The following is a 16,679-nucleotide window of genomic DNA, read 5'->3' as shown; positions in this document are numbered from 1 at the left end:
ACCCTGTGATTGGTAATAAAGTTATACACCATGAGCCACCGGGGTTCCTTATCCAATCAGCTCACACTCAGCGTGTTGCCATATAAAAGGGCTGTAATCTATTTTGGGGTACGATTTTCTTCTGCGGAGCTGTTTTTCTGCATGTAAGAGAACATTCACCTGTATCGATACATGTGCATTAAATCTGTGCTAATCAACACGGTTGGAGTGGACTGATCACAGGGAGAAATAGATCCTAACAGTGATGAAATATCAGCCCTATCACTGTTAAAGGGGTACTCCACTCTTCAGCGTTCAGAACATTTAGTTCCAGACGCAGGCTTTGGGGGGCCGCCACATCCCCTCCACCCCCTCAATGCAAGCCTATGGGAGAGGGTGTGACGGCCGTCACATCCCCTCCCATAGGCTTGCATTGTGGGGGCGTGGCAACCCCCTAAGCCCACTCCCAGCTTTCGGAACTAAATGTTCTGAACGTGGGGAGTGGAGTAACCCTTTCAGACCGCTAAGGCCATGTTCACACAATGGAATTTCGTCACGCCTTTGTTTTCAATGGGATTCCGTTGGATTTGCGCACCAGATGTTTCTGAATCCACTTGGAAATGCATTGGCGTCTTTGGAAATGGCGCAACTCCGAATCATGCTAATAGGTTTAGATTGTAAGCCCCAATGGGGACAGGGACCAGTCTGAGTGTACAGCACTGTGGAATCTGTTGCGCTATATAAATAAAGAATTATTAATATAATTTTTTCCGCGGTCCTAGCACAGGCATGTTTTCCGGGCAGACATTCGTCACATATTCTGCCGTGTGAACAGAGCCTTATGCTCCTTCCTTAGCTTTACATCCAAGGATCCGCTCCACCCTACTTAGTCTGATTCTGCAATGCTACTCCTCTGCTTGTTGCAGATTAATCTGTTGCCACCATATGTAATGCTGGTAGTTGTAGTCTTGTAAAAGGAAGAGCCACAGGTTGGGGATGACTGTTAGGACCCGTACACACTACGAAATATCTGCCAGGAGATATTCTATGTGCAACAGGCACTGCTGTAATGAATTAGCGCTATGAAAGCGTGGTATTCTGCCGAAAGGAAGAACACGTTTATTCTTTCAGCAGAATCCGGAATTTGAATTTACGCTGCAGAATTTCAGCAGTGTGTACAGTGCAGCAGAATTTCATTGAAGGCTGCTGCACTGGAATGGCGTAGAGTACATGGGCCCATATACAATCTGTATCTTACCTCTAGCTCCATACACACCACACACTCAGAGATCCTGTTAGCCAAATCAGGCAAGGGGAGTGTCGGAGTGCTCGGGCTGGGCTGGCTGGATGGGGGAGCACTGGGTTCAGCCTCCGAGGGGGTCAGATTCTCCATAGATTTGGGTAACTCTGTTTCCAGATGAGAAAGGTTCATGTTACATATTACAAATGAGAACAAACAGGAATATGACTTGAACATATATCCAGAGGAGCCTGGCATTTGTTGTAGAAGGCGCCAACTGCTCCAGAGATCACAGCTCGGCAACCAGCAAGAAGTTCTGATAGGCAGACATTAATGACATATGATATAAGCATTCGTAGGATTGTGGTGTTTGGGAAACCCCATTCTTTTAGAGGAGTCTAGGGGTAGGATGGGCGGCCTACTACTACTGAAATTAGAGAATAAGTCATCCACCGAACATATTTAGAAGTTGAAACCATTATGCTCCACCACCATTGTGTTGACCAATGTAGCCTAAGGCCATGGTATATTCCCAGCAGATTCTGTCAGGGTTTAGGCATGGAATCCGTGCAACAGTTTTACCTAAAGTGTTCTTAAAGAAGTATTCCAACTGGCTCCAGAAAGTTAAACACATTTGTAAATTACTTCTATTAAAAAATCTTAATCCTTCCAATAATTATCAGCTGCTGTAGTTGAGTTGTTCATTTCTGTATAGCAACAGTGCTCTCTGCTGACATCTCTGCTTGTCTCGGGAACTGCACGGAGTAGAAGAGGTATGCTATGGGGATTTGCTTCTACTCTGGACAGTTCCCGAGACAGCTGTCATCAGAGAGCACTTAGACAGAAAAGAACAATTCAACTTCAGCAGCTCATAAGTACTCAAAGGATTAAGATTTTTTTAATAGAAGTAATTTACAAATTTGTTTAACTTTCTGGAGCCAGTTGATATATAATGTTTTTTCCTTGATAACCCCTCTGGCCCTGAAACATCTTATCCCCTATTCAAAGGATAGGGGATAAGATGTCTCACCGCGGGGGTCCCGCTGCTGAGTACGCCCGCAATCTTGTATTTGCCACCCACCAGTTTGAGCTGCACGCCGCGGTGCCAGCTCACAAACAGCCGGGTGGCGACCACAGGGCCGGAGTATCGTGACGTCACCCCCCACCCCCGCAATGCAAGTCTATGGGCTTTAATTTTAGGCGGAATTCCGCAAGTGGAAATTTTGCCTTGTGAATAGACCCGAACACACATATACTGAAGAGAGGTGGGAGCTGGGTCACTGTGTCCCTATAGAACCACAGTCTGCTCCCTTCTGCCCACCTCCTGGGCCAATAGATGCCCCCTCTACATTGACAATACAGAACATTACCTCTCCTCAAGCTTCGAATTGCTCTTGCTCTCTCGATTATAGATCTCTGCAGGCCAACCTCCTCCACACCAATCTGCAAAGAAGAGTAGACTGAGGGCTGCACAGTACACAACACATCCCCAAAGAGAATCCACGAAAACAGTGAAAACCCAAATTGTTGGCATCTAAAGAGGATCCCGCACCATTCCCCCTTATACAATTAATTACCCTCTTAAGATCGGCAGGTGTCATCTGCTCCAGGATCTCCAGACAGAACCTATGGTGAGCAAATATAGGCAAATACTTCTCAGCAGACAGTTCCTTGAGGAGATCCACCAGTTCTTGCTCCAGCCCTTCTTCCTAAAAAAACAATATAAGACCTTGAGTTTTGGTGAAGGTCAATGAGTTGGTGAGGTGGAGAGTGATCTAGAACCCACCTGGAGCCTGAGTGACAGAGGTTTCTGGTTCAAGAGCCTCTGGTACTGGATCAACCAATAGTTTTCTTGTCTGGCTTCACTCTTCTCATCCATTTCCACCTGGAGAGAAGAAGAGGTGCACATGAGATCAGGAGACTCCCGTGAATGTGCGCCATAATCGAGGGGTTCTCTGGGTCAGTAAAACTGGTTTTCAAACACCCTACTAAAGAGCACCTATCATGATGGTCCGGTGGCAGCATACATCTAAAACTGCAGGACAATCTGGTGACTCAAGACTAATGAGATCAGGGGACGTATTAACTTAAAGGGGTTTTCCAGGATTTTTTTTTTATTTGACTATGCTACAGGGGCTGTACAGTTAGTGTAGTTCATAATATAGTGTCTGTACCTGTGTGTGACGGTTTTCCCACAATTCTTCTGTGATTTTCACCCCAATATTTATTTTTACCAGCATACAAAATGACAGCTGTCTCAGATTTTTCCCAGGTTGCAATGCGGCCGAGACCTGACTCACTAGTCAGCTGATGACAGGGAGCCTGTCTGCTTCAATGGGTGGAGGGATCAATCTGCAACTAATACAACAGCTGTAGGCACCCTGATTGAAAACCACAGATCTTTTGTTTCAATGGGTGGGGTGGCTGATGTGTGGGAGGGAGGAAAATGGCATTGTGGGATTTGTAGGCAAAAAAACATAAGTCAAATAGGAAATACAAGTTCAGAAAAAGCTAGCCACAGTCTTATGGTAATCTCACAACATAGCCATTTAGCCCCAAGAAAAGCGCAGATCCTTCCTAAGCATGTCCCTTACTGTCTGCCAGGTAAGTACTAAAATCACCTCATGGTGGAGAACCCCTTTAAGATATATAAGGCCAGAATATCTCTTATCTCCTATCCAAAGGATAGGGGATAAAATGTATGATCGCAGGGGTCCCACCGCTGGGACCCCTGCGATCTCGGTGCAGCCCCCAGCATTCTGTGCCGGGTGCTGCCTCAGAGATGTGATGTCAGGGCCACGCCCCCTTGTGACATCACACCACGCCACCTCCATTCATATCACCGAGATCGTGGGGGTCCGTTGGATAGGGGACAAGATGTATAAAGTCGGAATACCTCTTTAAGTCCCATAAATTTTTTTAGGATTGCGTTACTCTTTTTTTTTTAAACTAAGATTTTTTTATTCAACATAAGGAGTGCAATAGCAAAAATTAGTTTTAATGAGAGTGCCCATTTAAGTCTTGGACCCAAGAACTCACCAGTATGGCCAACAGCTCCTCTTCTCTCTGTTTCTTGTCTTTAAGCAGTTGCTGCAGGAGGTCACTCAGCTCCCGGCGCTGCTCAGATATTGCCCACTGATGCGACAAAAAAACACACAGTCAAAAATTTGGAACCACCGATATGTTTTTGGAGTTCGTTCATCTTGGGGAGGGGTTTGGGGGCCATGCCATGACTTTAGGCAATGTTCTCCACACTGTGCGTCTCAAGCACTTGCAAAACGACAACTCCTATCATGCCCGGACAGCCGAAGGCTGTCCGGGCATGATAGGAGATGTAGTTTTGCAACAGGCTAGAGAACAATGCCTTTAGGGAAAAAACCCACAGATTCCTAACCCAATAGGACAGTAACCATGAGAATGGACTGAAGGGGTGTAGATGGGGTATTGGGGTAACAATGGGACAAGCATGATCCATGAATGGGAGCTGCTGGTAGGAAGCAATGATGCAAAATAACCTGAAAAGCTAATGAAATTAGAGCAGCTCTTGTACCAAGGCAGGATTAGCTGCTATGATAAGGTTTTTGGTTATGTTCAGGGGCCTATACTGCTGGCATTTAGGCCTTGATTGATTCAGACTGATATAGAATGATATACTTAGATGTTATATATACAGAATTCTATTCTTTCTCTATACAAAACCCACCAATCCCCCACTGATCGATATGACAGACACAGCAACATATAATGGTGAGAAAAAGTAATAAAAAAAAAAATATATATAAAAAAAAAAATTGACTTGCAGTACCACTTTTCACCACAGAGGTTGTGTCTTATTTTTTACCATAGACAACAATGCAACAGCGCCACCCTCTATGCTTGTTTAATGATGGCATTAAGCAAACCGCAATAACGTCTGGCGCTTCCTGCCGCTCAGCATGAACAGCTCCACGATATGCATATTTTATTTGAAAGAAAGGAGATGCTGTGCCTTTAAATGAATAATTTAACAGGAATGAGTCGTAATGCTGGGAATGTAGTAACTTTTACTCACCACTATACGATGAATAGTATTTGGGTTTATTTATTAGTGACACAAAACAGTAAAACATAGGACAACAAAGAACATATAAATAACACAAATCTAAAGAAGACAAGATAAAAAAAAAAGACAAGTAAGACGAAACATTCATTCTACATAAATAAATAATAATTAATGAATTATATAATAAATAAATAAAATCTTATAATTCTCACTGCATTACAGGAGTCAGGTAAGCTGAGTGTTTGCTGATAAGTAATGTAATGTATGTACACAGTGACCTCACCAGCAGAATAGTGAGTACAGCTCTGGGGTATAATACAGGATATAACTCAGGATCAGTACAGGATAAGTAATGTAATGTATGTACACAGTGACCTCACCAGCAGAATAGTGAGTACAGCTCTGGAGTATAATACAGGATATAACTCAGGATCAGTACAGGATAAGTAATATAATGTATATACACAGTGACCTCACCAGCAGAATAGTGAGTACTGCTCTGGAGTATAATACAGGATATAACTCAGGATCAGTACAGGATAAGTAATGTAATGTATATACACAGTGATCTCACCAGCAGAATAGTGAGTACAGCTCTGGAGTATAATACAGGATATAACTCAGGATCAGTACAGGATAAGTAATATAATGTATGTACACAGTGATCTCACCAGCAGAATAGTTAGTGCAGCTCTGGAGTATAATACAGGATATAACTCAGGATCAGTACAGGATAAGTAATGTAATGTGTGTACACAGTGATCTCACCAGCAGAATAGTTAGTGCAGCTCTGGAGTATAATACAGGATATAACTCAGGATCAGTACAGGATAAGTAATGTAATGTATGTACACAGTGATCTCACCAGCAGAATAGTGAGTACAGCTCTGGAGTATAATACAGGATATAACTCAGGATCAGTACAGAATAAGTAATGTATGTACACAGTGACCTCACCAGCAGAATAGTGAGTACAGCTCTGGAGTATAATACAGGATATAACTCAGGATCAGTACAGGATCAGTAATGTAATGTATGTACACAGTGACCCCACCAGCAGAATAGTGAGTACAGCTCTGGAGTATAATACAGGATATAACTCAGGATCAGTACAGGATCAGTAATGTAATGTATGTACACAGTGACCTCACCAGCAGAATAGTGAGTACAGTTCTGGAGTATAATACAGGATATAACTCAGGATCAGTACAGGATAAGTGATGTAATGTATGTACACAGTGACCTCACCAGCAGAATAGCGAGTACAGCTCTGGAGTATAATACAGGATATAACTCAGGATCAGTACAGGATAAGTAATGTAATGTATGTACACAGTGACCTCACCAGCAGAATAGTGAGTACAGCTCTGGAGTATAATACAGGATATAACTCAGGATCAGTACAGGATAAGTAATGTAATGTATGTACACAGTGACCTCACCAGCAGAATAGCGAGTACAGCTCTGGGGTATAATACAGGATATAACTCAGGATCAGTACAGGATAAGTGATGTAATGTATGTACACAGTGACCTCACCAGCAGAATAGCGAGTACAGCTCTGGAGTATAATACAGGATATAACTCAGGATCAGTACAGGATAAGTAATGTAATGTATGTACACAGTGATCTCACCAGCAGAATAGTGAGTACAGCTCTGGAGTATAATACAGGATATAACTCAGGATCAGTACAGGATAAGTAATGTAATGTATGTACACAGTGACCTCACCAACAGAATAGCGAGTACAGCTCTGGGGTATAATACAGGATATAACTCAGGATCAGTACAGGATAAGTGATGTAATGTATGTACACAGTGACCTCACCAGCAGAATAGCGAGTACAGCTCTGGAGTATAATACAGGATATAACTCAGGATCAGTACAGGATAAGTAATGTAATGTATGTACACAGTGATCTCACCAGCAGAATAGTGAGTACAGCTCTGGAGTATAATACAGGATATAACTCAGGATCAGTACAGGATAAGTAATGTAATGTATGTACACAGTGACCTCACCAGCAGAATAGTGAGTACAGCTCTGGAGTATAATACAGGATATAACTCAGGATCAGTACAGGATAAGTAATGCCAGATCTTTAGAAGACCCCAGTGATTCTACATTGAGAATTCATGCCCGGAGGGGCTGCTTTGCTCTTGCTCAGAGAGGTTGGTTGCGTATAGTTATCACGTCTACAAGTGTTAGTGACAAGTAGACTGCAAAGGCGCAGAAGAGGACGACTGACAAACGGACAAGACAGACTCAAGACTAAAAGAAGCTACAGCAGACTGGACGCAAGACCCTATCACCCCCCACACAGCACAGGCAGACAACTTTTAAGCTGAAGCCTCAGTGAAGGGCCGAGGCACTGGTTACCTAATGCCTCAGTAACGTGCCTAATTCCATAGGACTATTCCCCCACAATATGGCTGCCACTCCCCCTATACAAGGCCCATTGCTTGTCTCTTTATCCTACACCACCAGTGGCCGTCCTTAAGGGGGCAGTGTTTGACAATGGAAAGTTCCCCACCCATCCTGCCACCCGGGTCGGCCCATGCTCTTAAAATCTGGGGGTAAAAAACAAAAACAAAGAAGCTTTGGGAATAGTTTTTTGGAGACCCCCGGGGTAACCACATACCTGAAGTTCCTCCGAATCCAGTTCTTTCCTCTTTACCTCCAGCTGAGTCAGTTGCATTAACTCAGCTTCTATTAATAAAATCTAAGACAGAAGATGAGACAGCAGGGTTCGGGTGAACAGGATCTCACTATGAAGAGCCATCGTGCTTACGGAGCAAAGCCTTGGGGGGGGGGGGGTGACCTCTGCAGCAGCCTAAGGGTTAACTCCCATTGGTGCATTAGGTTACATACATGCATCAGAGTTTAAGGTTACCTGTACACAATGTTCTAGCTAAGCAAATACTCCAAGGACCCTTGTCCCCAGAATCAGGTCTGATCATTCTGGGAAAGCTGGGTGACAGCCATTAAAGAGGCCATCACCCAGCTTTCCTAGGGTCCTTGCATGATCGGACAATGTAAAACAATGATGGTGCACTTCTGCAAGTCATCACAGCTCAATGTAAAAGGTGATGCCTTAAAGGGGTACTCCAGCTAGTGCCAGAAATGTATACAGATTTGTAAATTACTTCTATGATAAAATCTTAACCCTTCCAGTACTTATCAGCTGCTGTATGCTTGAGAGGAAGTTGTGTAGCTCTTTCCAGTCTGACCACAGTACTCTTTGCTGCCACCTCTGTACATGTCAGGAACTGTTCAGAGCAGGAGAGATTTGCTATGGGGAATTTGCCCCTGCTCTGGACTGTTCCTGACATGGACAGAGGTGTCAGCAGAGAGCACTGTGGTCAGACTGGAAAGAACTACACAACTTCCTCTAGAGCAGTGGTCTTCAACCTGCGGACCTCCAGATGTTTCAAAACTACAACTCCCAGCATGCCCGGACAGCCATCGGCTGTCCGGGCATGCTGGGAGTTGTAGTTTTGAAACATCTGGAGGTCCGCAGGTTGAAGACCACTGCTCTAGAGCATACAGCAGCTGATAAGTACTGGATGGGTTAAGATTTTTATATAGAAGTAATTTACAAATCTTTCTGGCACCAGTTGATTTGAAAAAAAAAATTTTTTCCCACCGGAGTACTCCTTTAAAAATGCAACAGCTTCATTAGTCTAAAAAAAGCAGCGTCCCACCTTTCCACAGGTCGCGTGTGTTATTGTGCCACTCGCTTTATATGTTATGTTGATTTTCATAGGATAGAGGAAAAGTATCTGATCATGGGGGTTCCAACCACTGGGACCCCCGCGATCTCCAAAACGGGAAACGGGACCCGGCGCTTAGTGAGGAGCACATGCTGCAGATGGCACGCTCTCCGTTCTTTTCTATGGGAGCGCCGAAGAGACCAGAGTGTAGCATTTGGGCTTCAGCAGAGCTCCCATAGAAATGAATGGAGCGGTAGGGAACGCACGCTCCTCACTGAGAGAGCTGGGGTCACATCGTCAGACCCCCCGCGATCAGCTACTTATGCCCTGTCCTGTGGATAGGGGATAAATTAAAGGGGTACTCTGGTGTAAAAAAAAAATTTAAATCAACTGGTGCCAGAAAGTTAAACAGATTTGTAAATTACTTCTATTAAAAAATCTTAATCCTTCCAGTACTTATTAGCTGCTGTATACTACAGAGGAAATTCTTTTATTTTTTTATTTCTTTCCAGTCTGACCACAGTGCTCTCTGCTGACACCTCTGTCCGTATCAGGAACTGTCCAGAGCAGGAGAAAATCCCCATAGCAAACATATGCTGCTCTGGACAGTTCCTGACATGGACAGAGGTGTCAGCAGAGAGCACTGAGGACAAAAAAGAAATTCAAAAAGAAAATAATTTCCTCTGTAGTATTCAGCAGCTAATAAGTACCGGAAGGATTATGTTTTTTTTTTTTTTTTGTAGAAGTTATTTAAAAATCTGTTTAACTTTTGCAACAGTTCATTTAAAAATAAAAAAATAAAAAAATAAAAGTTTACCAGCGGAGTACCCCTTTAACTTTTGCTGGAGTTTTCCTTTAAGATCTGCATCATAGGTCAATTTCCATGCATTTTATTTTTTCCTGCGGCGTGGCTTTGTTGCTACTGTAATATGCTGTGGTAGTATAGGTCTGTATGTGTTTTCAGCCACCGGATGTGAAAAAGAATGTTCCTATTCACTGACAGCATGCAGAGATGTTAAAATTCGTGACAAATTTGTAAAAAAATAAATAAAATAAAAAACCTGCAAAATAGGTGAATCCTTTTCTGCCACGATCTGCGCACAATCTCATATCAATGCGAGTGAACATAGTGAATTGTCACTAGTCAAAGCTTTGTACCCCCCCGAGAGAAGTGGCAGCAAAGGCAACTGATCACTGCTGATCTCCCCCTTTAGATTAAATATAAAAGTCGAGTAGGGTATAGATGTCGCCAATCATTCTGCTGTCTCATGCCAGCATTGTCTATGATGCCCAACCAGAGGGATACATTGCGTTACTCTATATACAAATTCTCCCCAGATGTGGCGAGAGAAAGAGTTAAAAAAAAAATAGAAAAATAGCAAAGCCAGGCGGAGGAAGAGAGCAAAACAACATGCTAGAATGTCAGCAATGAAGGGGTGGGTGGGAGCGCTATCCCTTTAAAACAGAATTTCCCAACCAGTGCACCTCCAGCTGTTGCAAAACTACAACTCCCAGCATGCCCGGACAGCCAAAGGCTGTCCGGGCATGCTGGGAGTTGTAGTTTTGCAACAGCTGGAGGCACACTGGTTGGGAAACCCTGCTCTAAACGCATTACACTAAAAACCATGGGTTAAAGGGTCTACTATAGGATACAAGAAAACAGTATTTCCCAATGTCAGGCTACAACGGTTTTGTCCTATTAAAAAGATTGTTCCATATAAATATTTGGATATTAAAAGGGGTACTCCACTGGAAATCATTTGGTGCCAGAAAGTTAAACAGATTTGTAAATTACTTCTATTTAAAAATCTCAATCCTTCCAGTACTTATCAGCTGCTGTATGCTCCACAGGAAGTTTTTTAAAAATATTTTTTATTTCTTTCCGTCTGACCACCGTGCTCTCTGCTGACACCTCTGTCCATTTTAGGTACTGTCCAGAGTAGGAGTAAATCACCAGAGTAAACCTATCCTGCTGTGGACAGTTCCTAAAATGGACAGAGGTGTCAGCAGAGAGCACTGTGGTCAGGCAGAAAGGAAATTTAAAAAGAAAAGAACTTCCTGTGAAGCATACAGCAGCTGATAAGTACTGGAAGGATTAAGATTTTTAAATGGAAGTAATTTACTAATCTGTTTAACTTTCTGGAGTACCCCTTTAAGTTCTGAATCTATTTGAACACTGCAGAACTGTATTACACGATTAAATGGGCACTGTCACTTGTAGAGACATGTCCAAAGTTATGATCAGTCAGGGGTCTGAGTGTTCACAGCCCGATCAATCGCTAAAACGAGACGGAAAGATTATTATTGTTATATAATTTCATAATAATAATGATAGTAAAAAAAAATTATTTAAAAATAAACAAAATGTAATAATAATAATACTACTCATAATAATAATATAGTTTATTAATAAATAATAAACAATAAAAAAATAAACAAAAAGTAATTCTAATACTAATAATAATAATATAGTTTAGTATTAATAAATAATAATAATAAATAATAACAATAAAAAAATAAAGAAAAAGTAATTCTAATACTAATAATAATTCTTAATATTATAGCGCACACAGGTTTTGCGGTGCTGTACACTCTTTCCCGATTCTTTGACATGTGACTGAGACAGACTTACACTGCAAGTCTATGCAATTGTCTTGGCCGCCAGCACAGGTAGCAGGGAGAGAAGAGCTCAGCAGCACGCTTCTTCTCCCCTCTGTTTTAGCAATCTGTCAGGTCGGAACACTTATAGGGGTATAAGTGTTCAGACCGATCAAAACTTTTGACGTTTTCAGGACATGTCAAAGGCATTTGAAGCGACGGGTACACTTTAACATGGACATCCCTTTAAAGACGTCTGCAACCCATGGTCTGTTGTGGAATATAACTCCAAGCATGCCCTGACAGCTCCATGTTCGGAGTTGTAGTTTTACAACACTAGAGACACAGGTTGCAGACATCACTATTGTGACTACTATGGGGTTTGGGATGCTACTCTCTAACATGCACCCCCATCTTGATTTGTGGGGGAAAGGGAAGTCTGTGACTTTGGTTAATACTGTTTTAACATTTCTGCCTATGCAGATGCATTTTATGGACTGGAAAAAATAAAAAAATAAAAAAAAATTAAAATGGTCGCCTCTAGCATGTTAGGGGTAAATCTACACAACAGACCGCCATATAAGCAGACCTACCTGTTCTCGTATTTGCCTGTGCATCAGATCTTTCTTCAACTGCAGGGCCTCAAATGCAGCCTTCTGGATTTCAGCCTGGAAGGGAAAGAGTTAATAGTTACGCGTGTCGCGCGCTGTGCAGTAGAGACTTGTGTATGGGCCGCAGTCTCCTGTACCTCCTGAAGGATCTGGCTGATGGCTTTATTCTGATCCAGCTGCTGCCACGCCTGAATCTGCTGGATCTTGTGATCCATTAGGGCCAAGCTGTAAACGGAGAGATCCACATGTATTAGATAGTACTGGGATTTATTAAACATCTCTTAGGGCCCATTCATATTCCAGAGAGAAATTCTGCCTGAAAAATATGGTGCAGCAGCCTCCCATTGTTCTCAATGGAATTTTGCAGTACCATGCACACTACAGAATTCCGGACCACAGACTCCAACAAAAGTACGAACATGTTCATTCTTTCGGCATAGGGGATAGGATAGGGGATAAGATGTCTAGGGGTGGGGCACCCCTTTAAAGGCCATGTCTTCTATTCACATCGTCACTGATGTCCCAAAGGTTGTGGCTGGTATTTCGGCTGGTACATGCATGGCGCAAAACTGTGATACCAGCCGCAGCCTCAGCCTCAGCCGCAGCCTCGGACATGAGTGGCCCCGTTTTTTGTAGTTTTTGACATTCCCTTTAAGATCCGTGACTATAATTAAGATGTATCCTGCAAGTCACCTGTCACCGGCTGTTGATCCCTGCGGCCGGACTTGGCAGAAATAGAGAATAATTGACGGATTATCACGGATCTCCAGCTTACGGGATAATCATTAGTCACCACTGACGCCTCTGGTTATTAGGTGACTTATACCGGCCCCGGCACAATCATTGACAGCTCCTGAGTGGCTGCGTCAGTGCTGGTTTTTTCCATTCTCACCTGGAGCAGGTCTGATACACCATCTCCTGCCGCCGGGTCTCGTACGCCATCTGCAGCAGTTTGTTCTTGTAGGTTTCCTCCAGCATCTGCTGCATCGCCGCTGCAGAGCGAGAGAAGAAAAATCCATCATAATGTGCAGGGTGGAGCTGGTTCAGTGCAGCCACAAAACCCATAGCTGAATGGGGGCTGCATGGGGTCACAACTGCAAATGGCGCCCCCTAGGCTCAAGGTGAGGTGAAATGCAGTAACACAGTATACTTATATATGATGGTCCAGGATGTTAGACTGCAATAGTTCTGCCATATCAGTCTCTTAGGAAAGCTGAGTGACAATATGGCTAACCTTATAGCATCTATAGAGATAGTTATCAGATTTCTGAGGCATGTGGACAGCACCATGCTGAACTACAGAGGGGCAGAGAGGGGATAGATGCAGTACTTACATGCAACTTCCTTGCGGCGCAGATTTTCCGCCTCCTCCTGGGTAATTGCCATAAGCTGCTCCATTTTGATCCTGAAAAGCAAAGGATATAGATAGAAATATAGGAGATAGATAAATATGAGATAGATAGATAGACATAAGAGAGATAGGAGATAGAGATAGATAGATATAAGATAGATATGAGATAGATAGATATGAGATAGATAGATGATAGATATGAAATAGATAGATATGAGATAGATAGATATGAGATAGATAGATATGAGATAGATAGATATGAGATAGATAGATATGAGATAGATAGATATGAGATAGATAGATATGAGATAGATAGATATGAGATAGATAGATATGAGATAGATAGATATGAGATAGATAGATATGAGATAGATAGATATGAGATAGATAGATATGAGATAGATAGATATGAGATAGATAGATATGAGATAGATAGATATGAGATAGATAGATATGAGATAGATAGATATGAGATAGATAGATATGAGATAGATAGATATGAGATAGATAGATATGAGATAGATAGATATGAGATAGATAGATATGAGATAGATAGATATGAGATAGATAGATATGAGATAGATAGATATGAGATAGATAGATATGAGATAGATAGATATGAGATAGATAGATATGAGATAGATAGATATGAGATAGATAGATAGATATGAGATAGATAGATATGAGAGATATGAGATAGATAGATAGCAATACACAACTCTACAGAAGCTGACAAACTACAACTCCCAGCATTCTCTGACAGCCTATAGCTGGGAGTTGTAGTGTCCCAGCCACTGGAAAGCCACAGTATTGCCCTAAGCCAGTTTTTTCCTACCAAGGTGCCTCCAGCTGTTGCAAAACTACAACTCCCAGCATGCCCGGACAGCCGAAGGCTGTCCGGGCATGCTGGGAGTTGTAGTTTTGCAAAAGCTGGAGGCACCCTGGTTGGGAAACAATGCCCTAAGTAATAGAGAACAGTCACAAAGCTACAGATTGATTCCACCAACACAATGGAGGTAAGTGAATTCTTAGCACCCACCTCTCATCCTCCAGGGACTTCAGAATAGACGCACTCTGCTTCTGCCTACAAACAAGTGAGACGATTCAGAGATGAAGCCGAGAGTAAATAAGACAGGGAGGTTCTGCATATATATTACCTCCCTCGCACTCATAGTATGTGTTTTTGTTTTCAGGCTATGTTCACATGTCGGCATTCCACACTGAGATTCCGCAGCAGCAGAGTCCCACCGATTTCAGTGGGATTCTGCTGCATGGTGCACACAGCGGAAATTCTGATTCCAAGGCCCCCAGGAAGAATGGACATGTCAATTCTTTCTGCGGACCACACACAGAATGGAATAGCATGTCACATCGGCGCCTGCAGAATGTCTTCACGAAGACTTTCCGTGCGGACATTCTGGGGTGTGAACATAGCTTTAAAGTAAATAAGAATCCTCATTGTGTCACTAATAAAAGAAGCTCCAGCCTGGGCACCATTTTTTTTCCCCGGATCTGACAAGTGTTTTAACATCTTCCTGTGGTCAGAATTCTTATTGAGAAAGAATGTAAAATTGCATTGGAAAATAGAACACTACAGCGGAAGAAATGCATGGCCAAGAGTAGTCAGCTTTATTATTATTTATTTATTATTATGCATTATTATTGTCTGATCGATTCAGTTCAATGGAGCGCGTGTCGTCTAGAGGTAGATGACACGCGCTCCTGACTGAGTGGGACAGGGTCCCGTTCAAGAGATCCCGGGGGCCCCAGCAGTAGGACCCCAGTGATCAGATACTTATCCCCTATCCTGTGGATAGGGGATAAGTTAAAGGGGTGCTTCACCCCTAGACAACTTATCCCCTATCCTTTGGATAGGGGGATAAGATGTCTGATGGCGGGGGTTCCGCCGCTGGGACCCCCTGCGATCTCCCTGCGGCATCCAGTGTTCGTTTAGAGCGTCGGAGGCTTGTGATGTCACAGCCCAGCCCCCCAATGCAAGTCTATGGGAGGGGGCGTGACTGTTGTCACGCCCCCTCCCATAGACTTGCATTGAGGGGGCATGGCTATGACATCACAAGCCCCGTCCCTATCCTTTGGATAGGGGATAAGATGTCTAGGGGTGGAGTACCCCTTTAAGTCTGGCTGCAGCACCCCTATATTTTGTCCTGTATATCAGTGTTTCCCAACCTGTGGCTCTTCAGCTGTTACAAAACTACAATTCCTTTCATGCTCTGAGGCTGTCCGGGCATGCTGGGAGTTGTAGTTTTGTAACAGATGGAGAGTCACAGGTTTGTGGTGATGACTGCGGCCTACCTGCGGTTCTCTTCCAGTAGATTAGAGATCCGGCATGAGATTCCCTTCTCCATCTGTTTCAGCTGTTCCTGCAGCTTCTGTCGATCGTCCTGCATCTGCCGCTGGTGCTTGTTCAGACCTTTCTCCAACCGCAATTGTTCCTAAGTAAACAGAGACACAGATCCTGAATGTATCTACAGCGGATGGTGCCACTTACCTGTCCTCACAGATCTGCAGACACTCACCTCCCGCGCAGTCTGTAAGATCTCATTCCTCTGAGAGTTGTACTGTAGGAGAAGCTGAGCGTGTTCCCTCTGCCCCAGGTCAAGGCGACGCTCAAAATCCAGTTTTTCTAACATTTTCTGTTCCTGAGAAAGTCAGAAAAACTTGCGTAGGAGATGAATGAAGCAAATAACCAATATACACCAAAGGGCCATAACATAAAACTGCCTAATATTGTGTCACTCGCCCTGTGCTGACCTATTGAGGCCCTGACCCCATAGCCCTGTGCTGTGACCTGTGGTATCAGATCCTGTAAGGTGTGAGGTTTGGCCTCCATGGAGGGGACTTGCTTCTCCAGCACATCCCACATATGCAGCTGTGATGTCCTATGTGATCTGACCGCTCTGCGGGGCCCCATACACAGCTGTGATGTCCTGTGTGATCTGACCGGTCTGCGGGGCCCCATACACAGCTGCGATGTCCTGTGTGATCTGACCGGTCTGCAGGGCCCTATACACAGCTGTGATGTCCTGTGTGATCTGACCGGTCTGCAGGGCCCTATACACAGCTGTGATGTCCTGTGTGATCTGACCGGTCTGCAGGGCCCCATACACAGCTGTGATGTCCT

At 43.5% G+C, this 16,679-nt stretch overlaps 1 protein-coding gene across 2 annotated transcripts in view; it reads right to left on the bottom strand.

The window, feature by feature from the left end:
- Positions 1–1,129: 1,129 nt before the first annotated feature.
- LRSAM1 (leucine rich repeat and sterile alpha motif containing 1) overlaps positions 1,130–16,679 on the bottom strand; it is a 36,214-nt gene continuing 20,664 nt past the window's right edge. The window contains exons 12-24 of one of the 2 annotated variants that reach the window (XM_056538997.1): positions 16,075–16,197; positions 15,851–15,990; positions 14,577–14,621; positions 13,521–13,591; positions 13,079–13,178; positions 12,324–12,411; positions 12,169–12,243; positions 7,906–7,986; positions 4,259–4,354; positions 3,006–3,104; positions 2,797–2,928; positions 2,590–2,662; positions 1,130–1,386 (exon numbers count right to left, since the gene is read on the bottom strand). In XM_056538997.1, coding sequence (XP_056394972.1) covers positions 1,145–1,386; positions 2,590–2,662; positions 2,797–2,928; positions 3,006–3,104; positions 4,259–4,354; positions 7,906–7,986; positions 12,169–12,243; positions 12,324–12,411; positions 13,079–13,178; positions 13,521–13,591; positions 14,577–14,621; positions 15,851–15,990; positions 16,075–16,197 — 1,365 coding nt within the window. In that variant the 3' untranslated portion in view covers positions 1,130–1,144. The remainder of the gene's footprint in view (positions 1,387–2,589; positions 2,663–2,796; positions 2,929–3,005; positions 3,105–4,258; positions 4,355–7,905; positions 7,987–12,168; positions 12,244–12,323; positions 12,412–13,078; positions 13,179–13,520; positions 13,592–14,576; positions 14,622–15,850; positions 15,991–16,074; positions 16,198–16,679) is intronic. The other variant, XM_056538998.1, reaches the window with a different exon arrangement.

The sequence above is a fragment of the Hyla sarda genome, chromosome 9, assembly GCF_029499605.1.
Source record: "Hyla sarda isolate aHylSar1 chromosome 9, aHylSar1.hap1, whole genome shotgun sequence".
In the NCBI taxonomy this organism is placed as follows: domain Eukaryota; kingdom Metazoa; phylum Chordata; class Amphibia; order Anura; family Hylidae; genus Hyla; species Hyla sarda.
Note: the sequence above shows the minus strand (reverse complement) of the source record. Positions and strands in the feature narration are given on the sequence as shown.